General features: G+C 34.0%; 1 protein-coding gene across 1 annotated transcript in view; it reads left to right on the top strand.

Annotated features, from left to right (window-relative positions):
- LOC126978281 (protein furry) overlaps nucleotides 1-17,523 on the top strand; it is a 166,547-nt gene that overhangs the window by 104,620 nt on the left and 44,404 nt on the right. Inside the window, exon 31 of the mRNA XM_050827028.1 lies at nucleotides 921-1,012. Coding sequence (XP_050682985.1) covers nucleotides 921-1,012 — 92 coding nt within the window. The remainder of the gene's footprint in view (nucleotides 1-920; nucleotides 1,013-17,523) is intronic.

Genomic DNA, 17,523 nt, shown 5'->3' with positions numbered 1-17,523 from the left:
AAATATTAAAAATAATAATGTGTGATAATCTCACTTCTGGGATTAATACACAAATAAAACTTGACTTGCCACAACTTGAGAGTTGAACAAAGCATACTAGATTTTATAACGATACGTCACTCGAACGGTTAGCTCAGTTGGAAGAGCACTCGCACGGAACGCGAGAGGTCGTGGGTTCGAATCCCGCAGCGTTCATAAAATTTTGTTTTCAAGTTTTATTTGTGTATTAAAAATTTAAATAATACTATCACAGTACCTATGCCAATAAGTTTATTTAACATTGAAGAGGTCGCAAATTTGTATTTCTCGCCTTGGCTCCCTTGGCCTGCCTTGAAATTGCAGATTATTCACTTGAGATAAGCTAAATATAGCGGCTGGCCCGCACTGGCACAATATCCCCTATGTGCAGTCACTGACAATTTCATTATTATCTCAATGGCACAGTATGCGTAGGGCTGCAATCGATCTAAATAGGTGTACACCTCATAAAATTGTTTGCCTCGTTTTCATTGAGTAGGTCTTGTACAGGATGAAAAAGTTTTAAAACTTCGTAATATAACTCCAAAAGAACATTTTTCTTAATCTTCACCTCATGCCACTAGATTGATAGTCATTCAGCGACGCCATGCGACTCTTCTAGAATAAAATACGAAGTCTTATTCGGGCTTTAGATGTCAGCAGTTTATCCAGCTTTGTAAACACAACCGAAGAGGAAAACTTGCCAGTGGTTATGCGCAAAAATTTGAAAGTATATCAAAAAAAATATCTAACGATATAAGTGGCCACCTACTTGATTTTAATTTTCACCAAATATTCTAATAGGTCTAGCGACAGATACTGTATGCAAAGATTATATAATTATTCTCTCAGATCAAAATATCTTTTATGCCGTTTGATCTGTAATAAGTCCTTTTCGTCAGGATGCTACTGGACGCACGTGCGAGTTGGCACCAGTTGAAAAAGGAACTATACATACCAAGAGGCACAGCGGGGAAGATCCGGCTAAGGCAGCGTAAGTTGAAATGAATAGTATTTGTATTATTAACTCTTCATCAAGCTTAAACGAATGAAAATTTGTATACGTATGTTATTATGGACAAAGGCCTTCACCAAAGATTTCCACTACGATCGGTCCTGTGCTGCTGTCATTAAACGTATGGTTGGGAATCTTTGAGGGAGGCCTTTGTCCACCAGTGGACGTCTGATAATGTTGATGTTATTATGGAAGACGGTTTTATTTGTCACGATGTTTGTCATGGTTGCCTTCTCGACGGTTAACATAATAGATTTCTGTCTAGTTGATGTTTTAGTCCTTAAAGGCGCGTTGATCGAAATAGATCAGAGTATATTTTTTAGAAACAAAACTGCGCCTCACGTATTTAACATAAGAAGTTAGTCCGAGAACTTGTTAGTTGATAATTTAAAATTTCACATGACAGAATTCAATTGACCTTAGGTACTTCTCGCATCAGTAATTCGATTTCCTGTTAGGCTATATTGCCATTAACTGCATAAGTGTATTTAACATCAAAAAGCCCTGCGAACGAGATAATTATTTTAAAATCTCACGTGTAGAGGCTTTGGCTCGGCGATTCACTTAGTGTCCAGGGGAAATACTTTGGTAGAATTACGCCGCATCGCTGTAACCGGATATTTTCATTACCATCCCTTTGATGATTCCATCGATAATTAAAATATAGACGACATTTTCCATGATGCCATAATTGGCGGATAGAGTAAAGTCCGGCCAACTTCAGCATTTATTAAATTTCCTCTGTGTATCACGTCCGTCCTGTTCGTATTATTTTTGTAAAAAGCAAACCATATTATACCGACATGCTCCCTATTTCCATTCTAGCAGCTTGAACAGCAAACTTCGCCCTGGTAAAAATGACTTCGGATAGTTTGCTGTCCTCTGGAAAACTGCTTAAACGTTCTGTTGCACGTATTTAATATATGATAATATATTGTATAGATATAGGTAATCAAGGGCTGTTTTCTGCAACTTGACATTTACTGTAATAAGCCTATTTTATCTGTTGGACTTGATGGCTAATTTTGCCATCGAAAATCTGCAATATAGTTAATCTGTCCTCAGATGGCACCAATGACCTGGGGATGTCTTCGGTGACGCCACGTATTAGGCCTGCTATCTTGCCACAATCCCTTTCTCTATAAAGTTGTGATAAATGGATTTTCTTGCGTAATGATCTTCATAATGAATCCTGCGTGTAGCGAGAGAGTAGATTTAATTCCTGGGCGACGCGACGCGAGGGCGTTATGTAGAGTCCTGAGTGAAGCGAGAGAATCAAGCCAATCCAATTGCAACACTACTTTTCAGACTTTTTGTGTGTCAAGAAAAAATGGGTCACTTAAATTAGCATTTATTTAATTCATAATTTGAACTTAATTAGTAATAGTGATGTTCCACACATTAGTACAAATGAGGGTTGAGTTTTTTTGAGTTCTTAAAAATTTTGAAACGTGTGCTTAACTGGTTATAACATGTGTATAAAAATATTTTAAAATGTTAAATTAACAAAATTTGTCTGCAATTGCGCCTTTTCTCTTTTTTAGCGTTACTTTTTTTATTTAAATATTATAAAATTATTTAGGATTAGGTATATCTGTAGATTAGGTATACCAAAGTCTATGCGATTTCGGTCAATTTCTGTACTAGAATAGATTAAAGTTTCGTCAAGGTTTTTGTCAAACAAAAGCTAAGCCAGTTCAGTTTGGACTTTCACTCTAATGGTATAATAGCCTTTATAAATTCGCAGCCGGTACGCACTACGTACGAAACTATACAGTTTCGGTTTGAAACGAAAAATAAAATAGTTTTTTTTTAAAATACCTAGTTTGTTTTGTCGCCTTATGAGATACCTATACTATCTACCGATATATCAAAATTTGGAGCTCCTCCTCTCTATATGTAAAGCTTCTTCATTCAGGCGTCCCTAGACGGCACTTTTTTTGTGTTCTGCTTATTTCCTTACGTAATCAGTAGGTGATTCATGTTATAAAATGCTTTTGAAAAGTCCGTAGAAATTATTTCAATTAGTCAAAACAAAAAGATTTGTCAAGGTAGATCTGCCGACCACGAAACGGTGTTGCTGTCCTATTATTGTTTCTGTTTTATGTTTATGTGTTGGTGTGTAACAATTTCCCCACAATTTTTGCTATCTCCTATATTCTTCTGACCTTAGTCACATGGAAATGTTCATGCAGAATCTTAAAATGGTTGCATCGAATACTTCAACCATTTCTTAAGCATTTTCCAATCTTTTTTTACTTAAGCTTTGGTTTCTGGTCTGTTCAGCTCGGAGGGACGTCCAGGACAGGATCGCCTTCTGGAAGAGATGATATCACCTGTAAAACATTTGACATCTCTTCCATTATTGTTTGTGTATTTTCCTTGCTTGGTAACGAACTGAGTCACGGCGTGGTACCCATGGAAAAAAATACAAGTAAACAACTCGGAAAATCCATGAAATTATTTACAATGTATGAAGGACTACATAGTCATCGCAATATTAATATTTTCATAAAAGAGATTGGATTATAACGAAGTGAAGCTCTCGAAATAAACATCGAAATTGTCGCAGTCGAAGTAAAATCCGCGATGCATCAATTAAAATGAGGAATCAATCAATTTGTATGTTCAGTGCACATTATTGATGACGAAATTCGTATAGGATTATGCTTGGTTAAAAATATGGTATATATTTACTGTGAAGCCTTTTAATATACTCAACAAAAGTCTCTCCAGACCTTCTGCAGAGCAATAAAACAAAAACTATAAAAAATTGCATTCATCTCGTTCTTAATTTGTAATTTGTATTTATATCTTTAAATGAGCAATTCTTGTTCTTACAAAGGTAAATTTCGCCACTATATACAAAACTATAATAGCTCAGATGGGACATTGGATGATCTCGAAAGCATAAGACCCCGGTTCGAATCCAGATGTCCTCTTGGTGTTTTTTTGTTCAAGTTTTGTACATTCTTATAAATCCGAGCAGTGTTCAATCGTCCTGATATTTATTGATATCTAGCTGACCTGGCAAACGTTGTTTTGCCATATAAATTATATAAGTAAACCTTCCTAGAGCTTCAACGAATCTATTACAAAAGATTTCATTGATATCGGTCGAATAGTTTAGGAGTTATTAGGGAACATACAAACATACATTCTCTTTTATATATGTAGATAGACACATCCAATTTTTTTCAACAAAGCCAACAATATGCAGTATTTATCAATTTAGATATTGTGATTGATGCTTATTGTGGATCTGAGCATTGAATAAATGCAGAGGCTACTTTTTTTTTAATTAGGCTTTTTGCATTGTTGCTTATTGTTCGAAAATTATTTCGAATTTAGATAAACAAAATAGACTCGGGCGAACTGTAGTTTTTTATTGAACAAACTTTTTTTGTCAATGTTAAGGTTTACACCTTTTTTTCAAATTCAAATATATGTTTTATTCAAAATAGGATTCAAATTCACTTATTGAACGTCAAAAACTATCACCCATTCAAATAAGACTGCCACAGACCTGAGAAGAACGGGGGCAAGAAACTCAGCGGGCCTTTTTTTTAATATATGAATTACAATGTAATATCGAATAATAAATATTTATAAATAAAGAGCCTGAGGGTGTTCGCTTCATTCCCAGTCTGTGGTATCATTAACACGTTTCCCACACAAATGTTTGTAACAATTATTATAAATTTCGTAACACATTTGTTTTGTACATCTCCCAAGTCCCAGAGGTGGTAAAAGATTCAATAGTTAAATCACTCGACGAAATTTTCGTATTGCGAATTGTGAAAATGTTTGGGGCGCACCCCGATTGGGACAGATGAGGTGGAAGGCTATCCCTATCGTGTATTTTTTTATTATATGTAAATGAGCCCTGCCATGTTAGCATATTTAAACCAACATGATATATGGAACACCTCCAACATAATATATGAATAAAATATAAATGTCAGATATTGAATATTAAATTGTAAGCTTTAAATAGAAAATTGTTCGCTCTATTATTATACTGATCATTCTGAAATACGCGTAACTCAAATTCGTGTTATCATGTCGATACTTTCAGTATTTGTATTTGCCCACAGTCTTTCTCCCACTTAGTATTTCAGTACGTCTTAATTAGTATTTCTTACCTCTTTGCTTAAATTTATATTTGATAATTTAGATGCTATCACAAATTTATTAACTGAAAACTATAATTAGTTGTTTGCGTGTTTATCTCATATGTATCAACTCGGGAACATACACTGCGACTACTAAGATGTTTTGACATTTGAGGCCCTCGAATTCGTCTCGTAACAACAAATTCACCATCTTTAACAATTGCTACCTTTCTCCCCTTGTTGAACAGTATTCTATAACATTAAACCTTCTGAAAAAGTACCTTGGTAGTTATACCAACTTACTTTGGCACAGAAACTGTGTAATTTCTTACGTTTAAATAAATATATGCGGAAAAATTTAAATCGGTGTTATAAATAATAGCGGTCGAAACATTTATAAGATAACTGGCTGACCCAGCAAACGTTGTATTGCCGATATTAAAATCGCGATACAAAAGTAACTGTTGATCGTAGGTGGGTGAAAATTTGAAGTTGTATGTATTTTTTAATGCTGACTCATAATCAAACAAATTTAAAAAAAAATGTCATTTAATAAAAAAATAAAATTTCGTGTGGACCACCCTTAACATTTAGGGGGATGAAAAATAGATGTTGTCCGATTCTCAGACCTACCCAATATGCACTCAAAATTTCATGAAAATCGATCAAGCCGTTTCGGAGGAGTTCAATGTTTAACACCATGACACGTGAATTTTATACATTAGATTAATATTATAACGGGTTTTTCATTTGTATTGTTTTTTTTTTTATTCGTACTAAAATACTGGATAGTTATAATTCACATAAAAAGTATGTTTCTACCTTTATCTTTTTTTTAAGCATGTGAGTAATAATTAAAATCGCCGTGCGTTTGAACCGTTTGAGCCGTGCAGTTGAACATACCAATTCCATGAGAGGTTGTTACGCAATCTGTCAAAGAGACCGCGATTCGACCACATGAGTGTTTCAGTGACAAAGGAACATCAAAAACATAATACAAAACCATACATTTTAACTAATGGAAACAATATGACAAAACCGACCGTACACTTGATACTTGTCAATTAACAGAAACAGAACGTGTGTGTGATAATTTTAATTAACCAATGTTTAATTGGCTTCGACAGTTAACATTCCGCGGTTCCGTTGCTGACGCGGTGATGATGATATCAGTATTTCGATTAAATAATTGTCGAATTTATATTGTATTCTCAATTTTAGAGTAATCACGTACATATTTGTTTTTTAATAGTTTCTTTTAAAACCTTATTCGCCTGTGATGGATTTTAATATTTAGTTAACACTTCTTAGTTCACTTTAAAATAATATTTATTGCCATAACAGATTGACGCTAGTCGCAAGGTAAAACGAACAGCTTCTGCAAATATATTTTCTATGTATCCGTATTCCATTCACTTCAGGTAAAATATGTTAGTTAATATAATATAATAGTGACACACGCTTACACAAATTATCTTGCCCCAAACTAGGCATAGCCTGTACTACGATATATTTAATACAATAAACTTGCTTCAACATACATAAATACATTTAAACATCCATGACTCGGAAACAAACATCCATATTCATCACATAAACGTTTGCACCTACCGAGAAACGAAACCGGGACTTCTAGCTCAGTAGGCAGGGTCACTAACCATTGGGCTATATGGGTCGTCTAATTATATTAAAATTGTTAATAGCATATTGTTATGCCATTCATAGAATTTCAATATGTGGATGTTATATACCCCGTATATATATATTAACGAGAAATAAACTTCACAGAACACATAACATTTGCAACAAGGGCGCAAACAATATCGTAAGGTCATCATATCGTTACCCTACTTGCAATTATCGCAATGAACACAAAACGTGGGAGACTCACACACACACCTGCACGTATCATGTTTACACGACTGTTCATTATTCTTATATAACTGACGGCAAAAAAAATCGTTTTCTGAATTTTTGTTTGTTTTTGTATACGAGAGTTTTGCGTTGGTTTGCATGAGCATCCACCACCTCCCATCCGTCGTTACCCCGTAGGGTAGCACTTTCCCTTTGTCTGGGCGCAAAAAATAAATTTCTCAGAAACGGTAAAACCTACCGTAGTTTAACCGTAACCGTACTAACCTACGGTAGTATATACCGTAACATTTAGTTCTTTTTATATGTCAATAGATACAGACAGAAAAATGTAAATTGAAATATTTCGCTTAAATCTGCGCAAGTGAAGTCATATACAATATAAATATATAGGTACCATTCCATGTACATAATATTATGTAATATTTGTCAAAATACGTCACGTTTATTTACTTTTGACATAGCACATTGAAGTAAACGGATCAACCAGTGTGGGCCGTATCGATCATATTATATACTTACTTATAACTCTTTTATCTTAGTTCATTCATACGTATAGATACATTGTGAAAGCTGTGAAAACTTCGAAACAATTGAGGTTGATCTCTATTTTGAACAATGCCCACACACTACCACAAAGTAACATACAAATCGCGATTGTAAGACGGAGCTTTTCATGCACACTAAAGTAATAAACCCGGCCTGTTTTCATCGGTTTTCTAGCAGGAAGAGGCTCTATCTAGTCGTTTAAATTATCTAAGTCTTAACTATATAGATGTAAATAGTGCTGGTAGATTGCAACTGTCAGGATAAACTGCGGTCCAATTTAACCATTAGAAAAAGTTACACATCCGCAACGTGCAGATTTATCTCTTACCTAGTTGTTCGTTAGTGCTGAAAAATACTTAGCTAAGTATGCATTATTAATCTACTTAGGATAGTTCTATCCCAGAGACGTTACTTTTAACATATGTATCTTAGAACATATATTTATTAATAAACACTGATTTTTTATAAAGAAAAAAATAATTTTGATGCCCAAATATTCCTTAACCATTTAAGTATAGGTCTGACGATACTTAAAGTTAAGTATTTCTTAGGCCTATTAAGGAATCCTTAGGTAACAATAGGAGTGAAATAATTTAATACTATTATATTAAGTATTCATTAAACGACTATTAGTACGGCGGTTAGTGCTTGTGGTAAAAAGTTGGCATTTAGTTTGGACATCGCTCGTTACTACTGAGTTCGTTCATTGAATTTGAAAGTCCTTTGATATTTCTAAAGCTCTGGTAAAAGCTCACACAGCTACATCGCTACTAGTCATTAGAGTACCTAGCATGCTTGTTAGTTGGGGATTTATCTCAGCTCATTTTATGTTGGGCTAATTCATTCTATAGAAATAATTTCTTGAAGTGGACGAAGGGTAGAGGCGTTCAATATTTTCAGTTCGTAGAAACGATTATATTATCATATCCTTCTGTTGTATTTGTATCAATAAGAATATAAAAAGAGATTCACGCATCAGTGTATTTAAATTGAGAACAGTTTGTCTAGAATATTCTGCCGCTATAATTAAAACAATGCTGATAGGGTCAGTAGGGCGACAAATGGAATGATTTATAGTACTATATTAAGATTTTCCAATACAGCGTGCACGAGTATCTAGAAAGAATTTTTTATTCTTTGGACTAACAATCAAGTAATAATACCCACGTTTTCCAGTCGATAATACGGCAACAAAGAAATCCAAGAGGATTGAGCGATGGAAACTTTGTTATATTTTATTATTTATATATAATAATTCGTGTCCTTGAGACGGATAATATTGTTGACATAAGCTTTTAAATTTCTTGAGCTCTGGAGTATCATCATCAAGATTCTTTACAGTAATCAATGACGTTCTATAACGTCATATGGACATATCAATCGCAGTCTGATAGCGGAACTGCAAAAGTGTGCTTAAGGACAATGTAAGCACACTTTTCTCCTTAGTCGTGTGTCAAATCTAAGTGTCACCAAGTCTATTGAGTATGTTGAGGTTAAAGAAGTTTGGAGTACGGTACCATGCATATCGCGAGTCTCTGCGACCCTGTAGCATCCACTGACGTATTTTTAACTACTTACGTAATTTACTTTTTGACGCTTTTGCGCAGATGTGAACATTTTATGACTATTTATAGATGCTTTTAAGTGTTTTGTAAAAAGTGCACAAATAATACGTGAACGATGCAAAAAAAGATGGTGTGACTTTTCGCCGGTGAGTTAATTTTATTTATATAAGATTGGTTTGCAAAATGCGTAAATAATTTAGTAAAAAGATTTTTTTTTTTTCATTAAATACAGTACAATTATTTGCAATTATCGAAATCCCTTTCTCTTCCGCTTGTCAGCAAGAGGCAGATGAAAGTACGCGACACGCACACAGTCAGAAATTAAAACTATAGAGACGCTCTTTTTTAAAAGGCTCAGTGAATAATAATAATCACTTTTGTATTTCCGGTAATTTAATATTATATTTAAGTGTTTGTTTCCCTCATTATAGGTTACTTATAAGATCCGAATCCATTTAGAGCGTTAATGAGCAACGAATATACACACAAACCAATAAAGATTATTGATTAGAAACGTAAAAAACCTGCGACTTAACAGATCTTGATCAGAAAATAGGGACTGACTGACACAACGTTAAACTTATTCGTAAGGGTAAAAACAATGCCTAACTACTACTCCACTGACGTCACTGTCCAAATTGGGTTCTAAATTCAAAATACACAGCTTAAACTGAAAAAATATAGACATTGCTGTATATTGACCAATAAATATTTGTATGACGTGAATTGTATATATGTATAGCACTTCATTGATAGTGATAGATAGACGATTTGATATGAACAAAGACATTGAAGGTCGTGTCAATAGTGTTGTTATAAGTGTGTCGTCTGGCGTATATGATATGGACATTCGAATTTTCATTAGTCTATATACATACCCTATTTAACTGATTTTATCAAAAGTTTTAATATTAAGAAGTATAGAACGTTTTAAAGTCTAATAGATACAATAAATAAGGCAATATTTCAAATTTTTATATATTCTACTTTCATTTTGGAAAATAATAATAAAATGTTTATTTTACATACAATGGTTGTATAGTAAATTATCCGAATACCATTTAAGCTTGACTATTGTTAAATTTTGGTGTTGAGTTATAGAAATTTTATTGAGAATTATATGAGAGAGAGACGAAGGCTCACTTCGAGTTTTATACTTAAGACTCGAGGATCGTTTCTTAAAATCGGATAAACTGTTGTTACACTCAAGCACCTGAGGCGTATAATAATAAATAGGTATGCATAAGGCCGTGTATGACAGTAATATGTAAAGAAATGTCTTGGAATGATGTATCACCATAGGGCGCGCCATAAGTGATTGCTTGATACAAATGTGAACCGTAACACTCGCAGTATCGACTAAATCATACATCACGTTATAACAATCTGATTTTATCCAAGTCAATCGAGGCTGTTGAACGTAATACAGGTCAAACATGAATCTATATTTGAGGAGCAACTTTTAAATATTAACAGGCCGGGATATTTTCTATATCTGCTATTCAGGTTAATTAAGCTATACTAGTGCACCAACTTTAGATATTCATTGATTTGTTTTTTTTTTTCTGTTTATCCATTCTGTGTAGCTCGAACTATTTGACCGCGTGCAAAGCAGATCTGCTCGAATTGTCGGGGACGAAAGTCGTAAAGATGTCGCTTTATTGTGTGTCTTCTACCGCATTTATCACGGGGAGTTCTCCGAAGAGCTGTTTCACTTGATTTCTGCCGCCGAATTCCACCTTCACACGACACGCCACAAGTTACGATATCATTCCCACCATCTGGATGTGTGGCGGTCCTCCACAGTGTGGGTTTCAAAGAGCTTTCTTCTACGTACTACAAAGCTGAGGACACCTTTAAAGGCTGGCAATGAGTGTGGGCGGCGGTGATCACTTAATCCGTTGACCCGGTGACCCGATCGCTCGTTTCTCATCCTTTTCCATAAATAAAACGGTTAATGATACTTTGATGACTCATATTATAGCCCAATGGTTAGTGACCTTGACTACTGCACTAGGGTTCCCAGTTAGAAACCGGCGACAAACTACTAATGACGTAGTGAGTTCGGTTATCACCTACCATTGTGTGAACCCCGCACCTATGTCTAAATAAAACGTGTGTGATTTAGTCTCTTGCCGAATACTTCCAGGAGTTTATTTTGTAATGGAATAGGAGGAAAAACGAGCGGTCGGGTCACTTGTTAGTAAGTGATCACTGAAAACCGCACCGTGTATGAGAGTAAGAATGTGTCTTATGTTATTTTAATGCAAAAATTTCGTGATCAAATAATTAAGTTGAAATAAAGCGTGTAGTTATTGTCAATTATAACGAAAAGAGATATTTACAAAGTTAAATTCAAATTCAAATAAGAGCTATTGAAGCAGTCTGAAATTTAAACACTTGAACTTATTTCCACCATTAATGCCATACATTTTGTAGAGTTAGTGAATGTAACTTAAAAGAAACAATTTTTTAATTAGTCGATATTTTATATTTACTTACTTTATTAAAGTGATAACTTCTTATGGGAGGGTAAACCGCTTCATAACGTAACGCGTTACGGCGCCAATCTGTCTGGCTTCCCTTTCTGACACGCATGTGGCAGCATCAGGTAGGCTCCTCCTCTCTCACTCCAACCTATAGTTTTATTTCTAGGGTTAAATAATCATAATTTAATTTACTTATAATGTAAATACACAAATTTCTAATGTACATGTTTAAGAATTATAACTAAGGATAAAATATTTTATTAATAAATGACCTTTCCTTACATTATCATATTACTATATTATACATAAAATTTTAAACCTAAGCTTTTCTCAAGTTAAACAATTTCAATATAAAATAGTTCAACTTATATCGCACACTATTTTTTTTGTAATAAAACGTTACACATTACTACAAGAAATTCATCCCAAATTGCTCATTCAGCAACAAGAAATTCCCGGCTCGTTCGACGCTGGCTAACATCAAACAATTAATTAACATTAATATTGTGTAGAATCAATTTCATTATAATTTCGATTAAGCGATCCAACTTGCCTTTTGTTAGCATACTGTAGAACAGCTCTTCATCAAAATAACAGAAATGTTATGTGTATCTTTAAGATCTTTAACCACCTTCAAAAAAATATTAGACAGATGCCTAAAACAATTATATGTATAAAAAACTAAAATAATAATATTTAAAAGTAATTATGTGAGAGTAAAGTAGTAATCGTAGTAAGTCAAGATCTCCGGAATACGTTGGATGAGGGCAGCGCAGGACCTATCGCCGTGGAAATCTTTGGGGGAGCCCTTTGTTCAGCAGTGGACGTCTTCCGGCTGATGATGATGATGATTTGAGAGTACTTACAAAATGTTTTTTTTTTATATTATATAATGACATATTAATTGTAATTCACCAGTTCTTCAAATCAAAGTTTCCACCATGAAAGCGTTTAGATGAAAATCGTACTGTGCGTTCATTAGCAGTCCCCTCTCTAAACGCAACATTGATATTGCGAGGTGTTCTGCCGCAGTAGTTCCGCGTTGGAACTCGTAGTAAAAAATTACTCGAATTATCGATGTATCCATTTTTCTTGTCTAAGCTGAATAAAAAAAACAACCGAAGTCGATAATGGAATGTTGCATATTTAAAAAAAAAGAACTAAATATAGGTACCATGTGAAAATAGTCACTCAACAATCTCAAACCATGGAGATTCTATGTCAATAATTCGAAGTACCTGTTACAATAAAGAGGCAATTTCATACTTCAACCCGTATTATAATAATTCTAATATTGACAATGAAATATTACTGAATTGTGCTGTGCATCTATCAATTGTTAAGAACTTTGATATTACGTTTCATACAAATAAATAAATTTCATTTCATTTCGAGCAGCATTGGTAAACATAATGACGTAAATCGAATCCAATATCGTATTTATAAGCAGGCTGTGGTAATAGTGTTGTTTAGCTTATGTGTACGAGTATGTAGGTAGCATGCAAACGGCTTACGCGTAACTAAATAGACTATTTGAATGACAATAATGAACTGTTTAATATTTCAGAAACACTTCGTTCAATATTTATTTGTTACATATTAATTAATAAATAATCAACCATAATGTATTACACAATAAGGTATTTACAAGTTAATCGAGAGCTAAAGATATAAAAACTCAAATAGAGTTACTCATTATCATTTTGAGATCTAACTTATGGAAAGGAAAATTATGTGGGAATTATTTTCAATGATAAAGGAGAATTATTGTGAATGCTATTCAAATAGTCTATCCGAAACCATCATATGAAAGCCGTGTACCGGAAGCAAAACAAATGAATATTCCAGTTCCACAAATTAATTGGTGAGTATTGATATGCCATAGGCGAGCGTAGACCGTAGTTTTGATGTTAATTAACACAATTACACTGGTACGCTAACAAAGAAGATTACAGATTTTGGCTGCAATATTTCAATGAGTTATTACTTATTAGTCATCGCAATATTTTGACGAATATTTTGAAAGGTATTCAATGGTAATCGAAATATTCATACGATATATTGTGATGTTTTCTGATTTCTAACCGCTGTTAGTTATTTCACGTGGTAACTGTGTTAAACTAATAAGCGAACAACCTGTAAAACCTGTTATCGTTCTATATCCTACAGTTTGTGTTTGTGTTAGCTGTATTTTAATTAAAAACAGAAGCGTACAGCGGAAGTGCAAGTTCAATTCGCGCGTAAAGGTTTGTGTTCCGATTTGACAGCATACACAAAGACTAAACGATATACTATAGAATAAATTAAACTATAGTTCGTTTCCTAACAGTAAAGGTTGCGTTCACTCTTTGCGAATTTTGTAATAGAATATAACGAATACAGCCTATTAACGGCAATTATTTTTAAACAAGCTAAGTCAAAAGTATAATATAATTTTTATCAACTGCGTTTTGAAGTTGATGATAGTACTACATTGCCGAGTAAAATACCTTTATTTTAAATGAAAATACCTTTTTTTAGTTGTATACTGTGTGTGTGGATAGTTATATTACTGTGCTCAATAACTATACTTTTTACGTATTAATTTACATTTACTTTTTTGACTTACTCCGTGTAAGGAATTGAGTATTTGAGGTTTCATTATTTTTGTGGCAATGTAGTTCGAGATATTTGTAGAACGATGAAGCTGTAAATTTTGATTTAAAAGTGTGTGATTGAGTTTCTTGCGACTTTTTCTTATTAAAGCTCAACCTTTTCTGAAATGGCCGTAAATATAATAGAAAAAAAAAACTTGTCTTTCATATGTGTCATTTCCTTGACCCATATGAATAGAGTGATTTGGTTTGATTTGATATGAAACACGCGCGTTCGTTTACACTGGCACAATGTTCAAAATAAACGTGGCATCAAAGTGCCCTAAGAAATCTTAATGCCAACTTTCAAGCCCCCAGCTGTTTCGGACACTGTATTGATGAATCAGTCAGTATGTTAGTAATTTAAGTATATGTATATTAAATAAGTTACTAAATTAATAACTAGAATGCTGAACTAACTACTAATTAATAAGTAGGTAATTCCTATATTTTGTATAACAAATACATTTATTATGATTTCGTAATATTCCACGAACTGCGTGATGACAGCACAGTGTAATAACTAATTAATAATTTGGTAATTCCCATATTTTGTTTAACAATATCTGGACGACCGAGCCTTGCTCGGATTTTTAAGAATGTACAAAACTTGAACAAAAAAAAACTATAGGGACAACTGGATTCGAACCGGGGTCTTCTGCTTTCCGGATCACCCAATGTCCCATCTGAGCTATTACAGTCTTGTATATAGTGGCGAAATTTACCTTTGTATTCTAATGTTATTGTAGCTGTTTCTCATTCAAACATGGATAAAACCATTTTTTTTTAATTGAAACCTAGCTAGATCGATTTATCACCCCCGAAATCCCCTGCATGCTTAATTTTATGAAAATCGTTGGAGCCGTTTCCGAGATTCAGATTATATATCTTTATATATATAATTCTTGTGTGCGTGTGTATGTCACTGAACTCCTCCTAGACGGCTGGATTCCAATTCTAATGAAACTTTCTGTGTGTATTCAGGTGGATTCGAGAATGGTTTAGATTCACAATTGAACTACCTCCTAAACGGCTGGACCGATTTTGATGATATTTTTGTGTGTTCCAGTGAATTTGAGATTGGTGTGTGTCTTCAGGTGGATTCGAAAATGGTTTAGATTCACAATTAAACTACCTCCTAAACGGCTGGACTGATTTTGATGACTTTTTTGTTAGTTTCAGTGAATTTGAGATTGGTTTAGATTCTCAATTCCGCCCATATAATATAATTCTCCTGCTCATGTGTATGTTAGTGAACTGCTCCTAACGGCTGGACCGATTTTTCAAATTTAAAACATGTGTACAGGACAACGTCTGTTGGGTCCACTAGTATATATATATACAAGAATTGCTCGTTTAAAGATATAAGATATATTCGGTATACTGTTCTGTATTAAATTATGATTTTATAATGTTCCGCGAATTGCGCGATGCCCGCACAACAATATTCTGCAGCATATTCTAATTAGTCTCGTTAGAGTTTCAAATAGCTAGCCGGTCACAATGGCCTATTCACAAAAACTTACTAATTACGACAGGACTCGGTGAGTTCTATTATTATACATACATAGTTGCTTTTGCCTGTCCTAACAAGCTATGACGCAAGTTATACGGCTCTTGCCAAAAAAACGTGACGTAAAAAAATATCGGAAACCCGAGTAATATCACATTTGTGGCCCGAAATACAACTGTTACTGTTGTTGTTTTATATAGTTTTTTTCCAATATTTTGTGATAAAACTCACTGTTAATATGTTAACTGAATTGCCAACGTATATTTTAAACTAATGATAAAGACTCCCCCATACAGGCACGTTAATATCGCATGCGTTATTGCTATATCTGTTTTCAGTAGATTTTGTATTAGGATGGCCATGGAATTACAGTATGACGTTGCGGTTCTCTGTCCTGCGATATTTCGATATGTGTTCTAAAATGTATTGTATCAGTAGGTCTACTCTTTTTCAACGAAAAACTTTTTCGTTTGTGTTGGTTTTGTTGCAAACTTGCAAGAATGATTTTAATGGAGGCTGCTCCACATGAAGAACATTTAGGACGTAGAAAGAACCGGCACCGCTTGCGCAAACAATTTAATATTAGTGAAATACCCGACTTAGAGTGTGTAGGAAACTGACATAAAGTATATCCTGCTGTTTTACATAAGTTATGTATAAAGGGTGGTATTGGTATTACCGAGTTGCCTCTGTCTGAACTCCAATCTGAAAGAAACAGGCGGGTTCCCTCTTAATTAGCTGCTTCTTCACATCAACCTCTACAGGCTGGTCTATTTTGAGCAATGCACGCACATTAACACAAAGTTATATACAAATCGCGAGTATACGACGTAGCTTGCCACGCACACTAAAGTAATAAACCTGGCCTGTTGTCATGGGTTGTCTAGCAGCATGTCTATCTATCTAGATGTATAAATTATCAAAGACTTCTACCATACAATTCAACGTATTTCGAAGAAGATTTTAGTATATAATATGTTGGTGATTACTTATCCGTAACCTTTATTTTTTTTTGACTTTAAAAAACCTCTATATTCGCAATTTATATTATTCCTATTCCTGCAGTATTCCTATTAAAGTTTTGTAATTATTTCATCTAAATTGGCATATTTGTAATCTTATATAAAGCAGTTCGATAATTATTACTAAATAAATAAATCAGTTACTGACATTTCATACAATTAGCGGGCGCGGGTGCCTACTTAATTTAATATGTCAAAACAACGTTTGGCGGATCAGCACTTGTTAAGTTATACAAGATCTATGCTGGTTTTTAATTTTTTATATTGAATCAAAACAAACTTCCTTCAAACCTAATTCTCCATTCACAATACAGTGAAAATAAATGTATGTTATGACGTTATTAGATTCAAGGTGCCGTTTTACTTTATATCTGAGCCTTTTATCGAGCGCAGGTGCAGGAAGTGTCAATAGAATTTTCTGACTCCAAATGTAATAAGTTTCATCCGTGCATCGCTTCATATCTTGGACATATTTTAATAAAATAGTTTTAAGAGGATAGAGACGCGTGTAATTTATAACTGAGTTTTTACATTAGGTTGAAGGTATGTTTATTTAAGCCAACGTTTTGCAGCCTTTGCAGGTTAACCTTTTTAAAGGCAACTGAGATTGACAGTAGAGATACAGTAACTGCCATTGTTGTTATTTAGAAGTATATCGCTATTTTTGCGAAGTTTATTGTCTTGGGGGTGGTATTTGCAGTTGAACTTTCCTTTTCTTGTTTCGACATCAGG

This window comes from Leptidea sinapis, chromosome Z (assembly GCF_905404315.1).
Source record: "Leptidea sinapis chromosome Z, ilLepSina1.1, whole genome shotgun sequence".
NCBI classification, from domain to species: domain Eukaryota; kingdom Metazoa; phylum Arthropoda; class Insecta; order Lepidoptera; family Pieridae; genus Leptidea; species Leptidea sinapis.
This window is presented reverse-complemented; position numbering and strand designations above follow the sequence as displayed.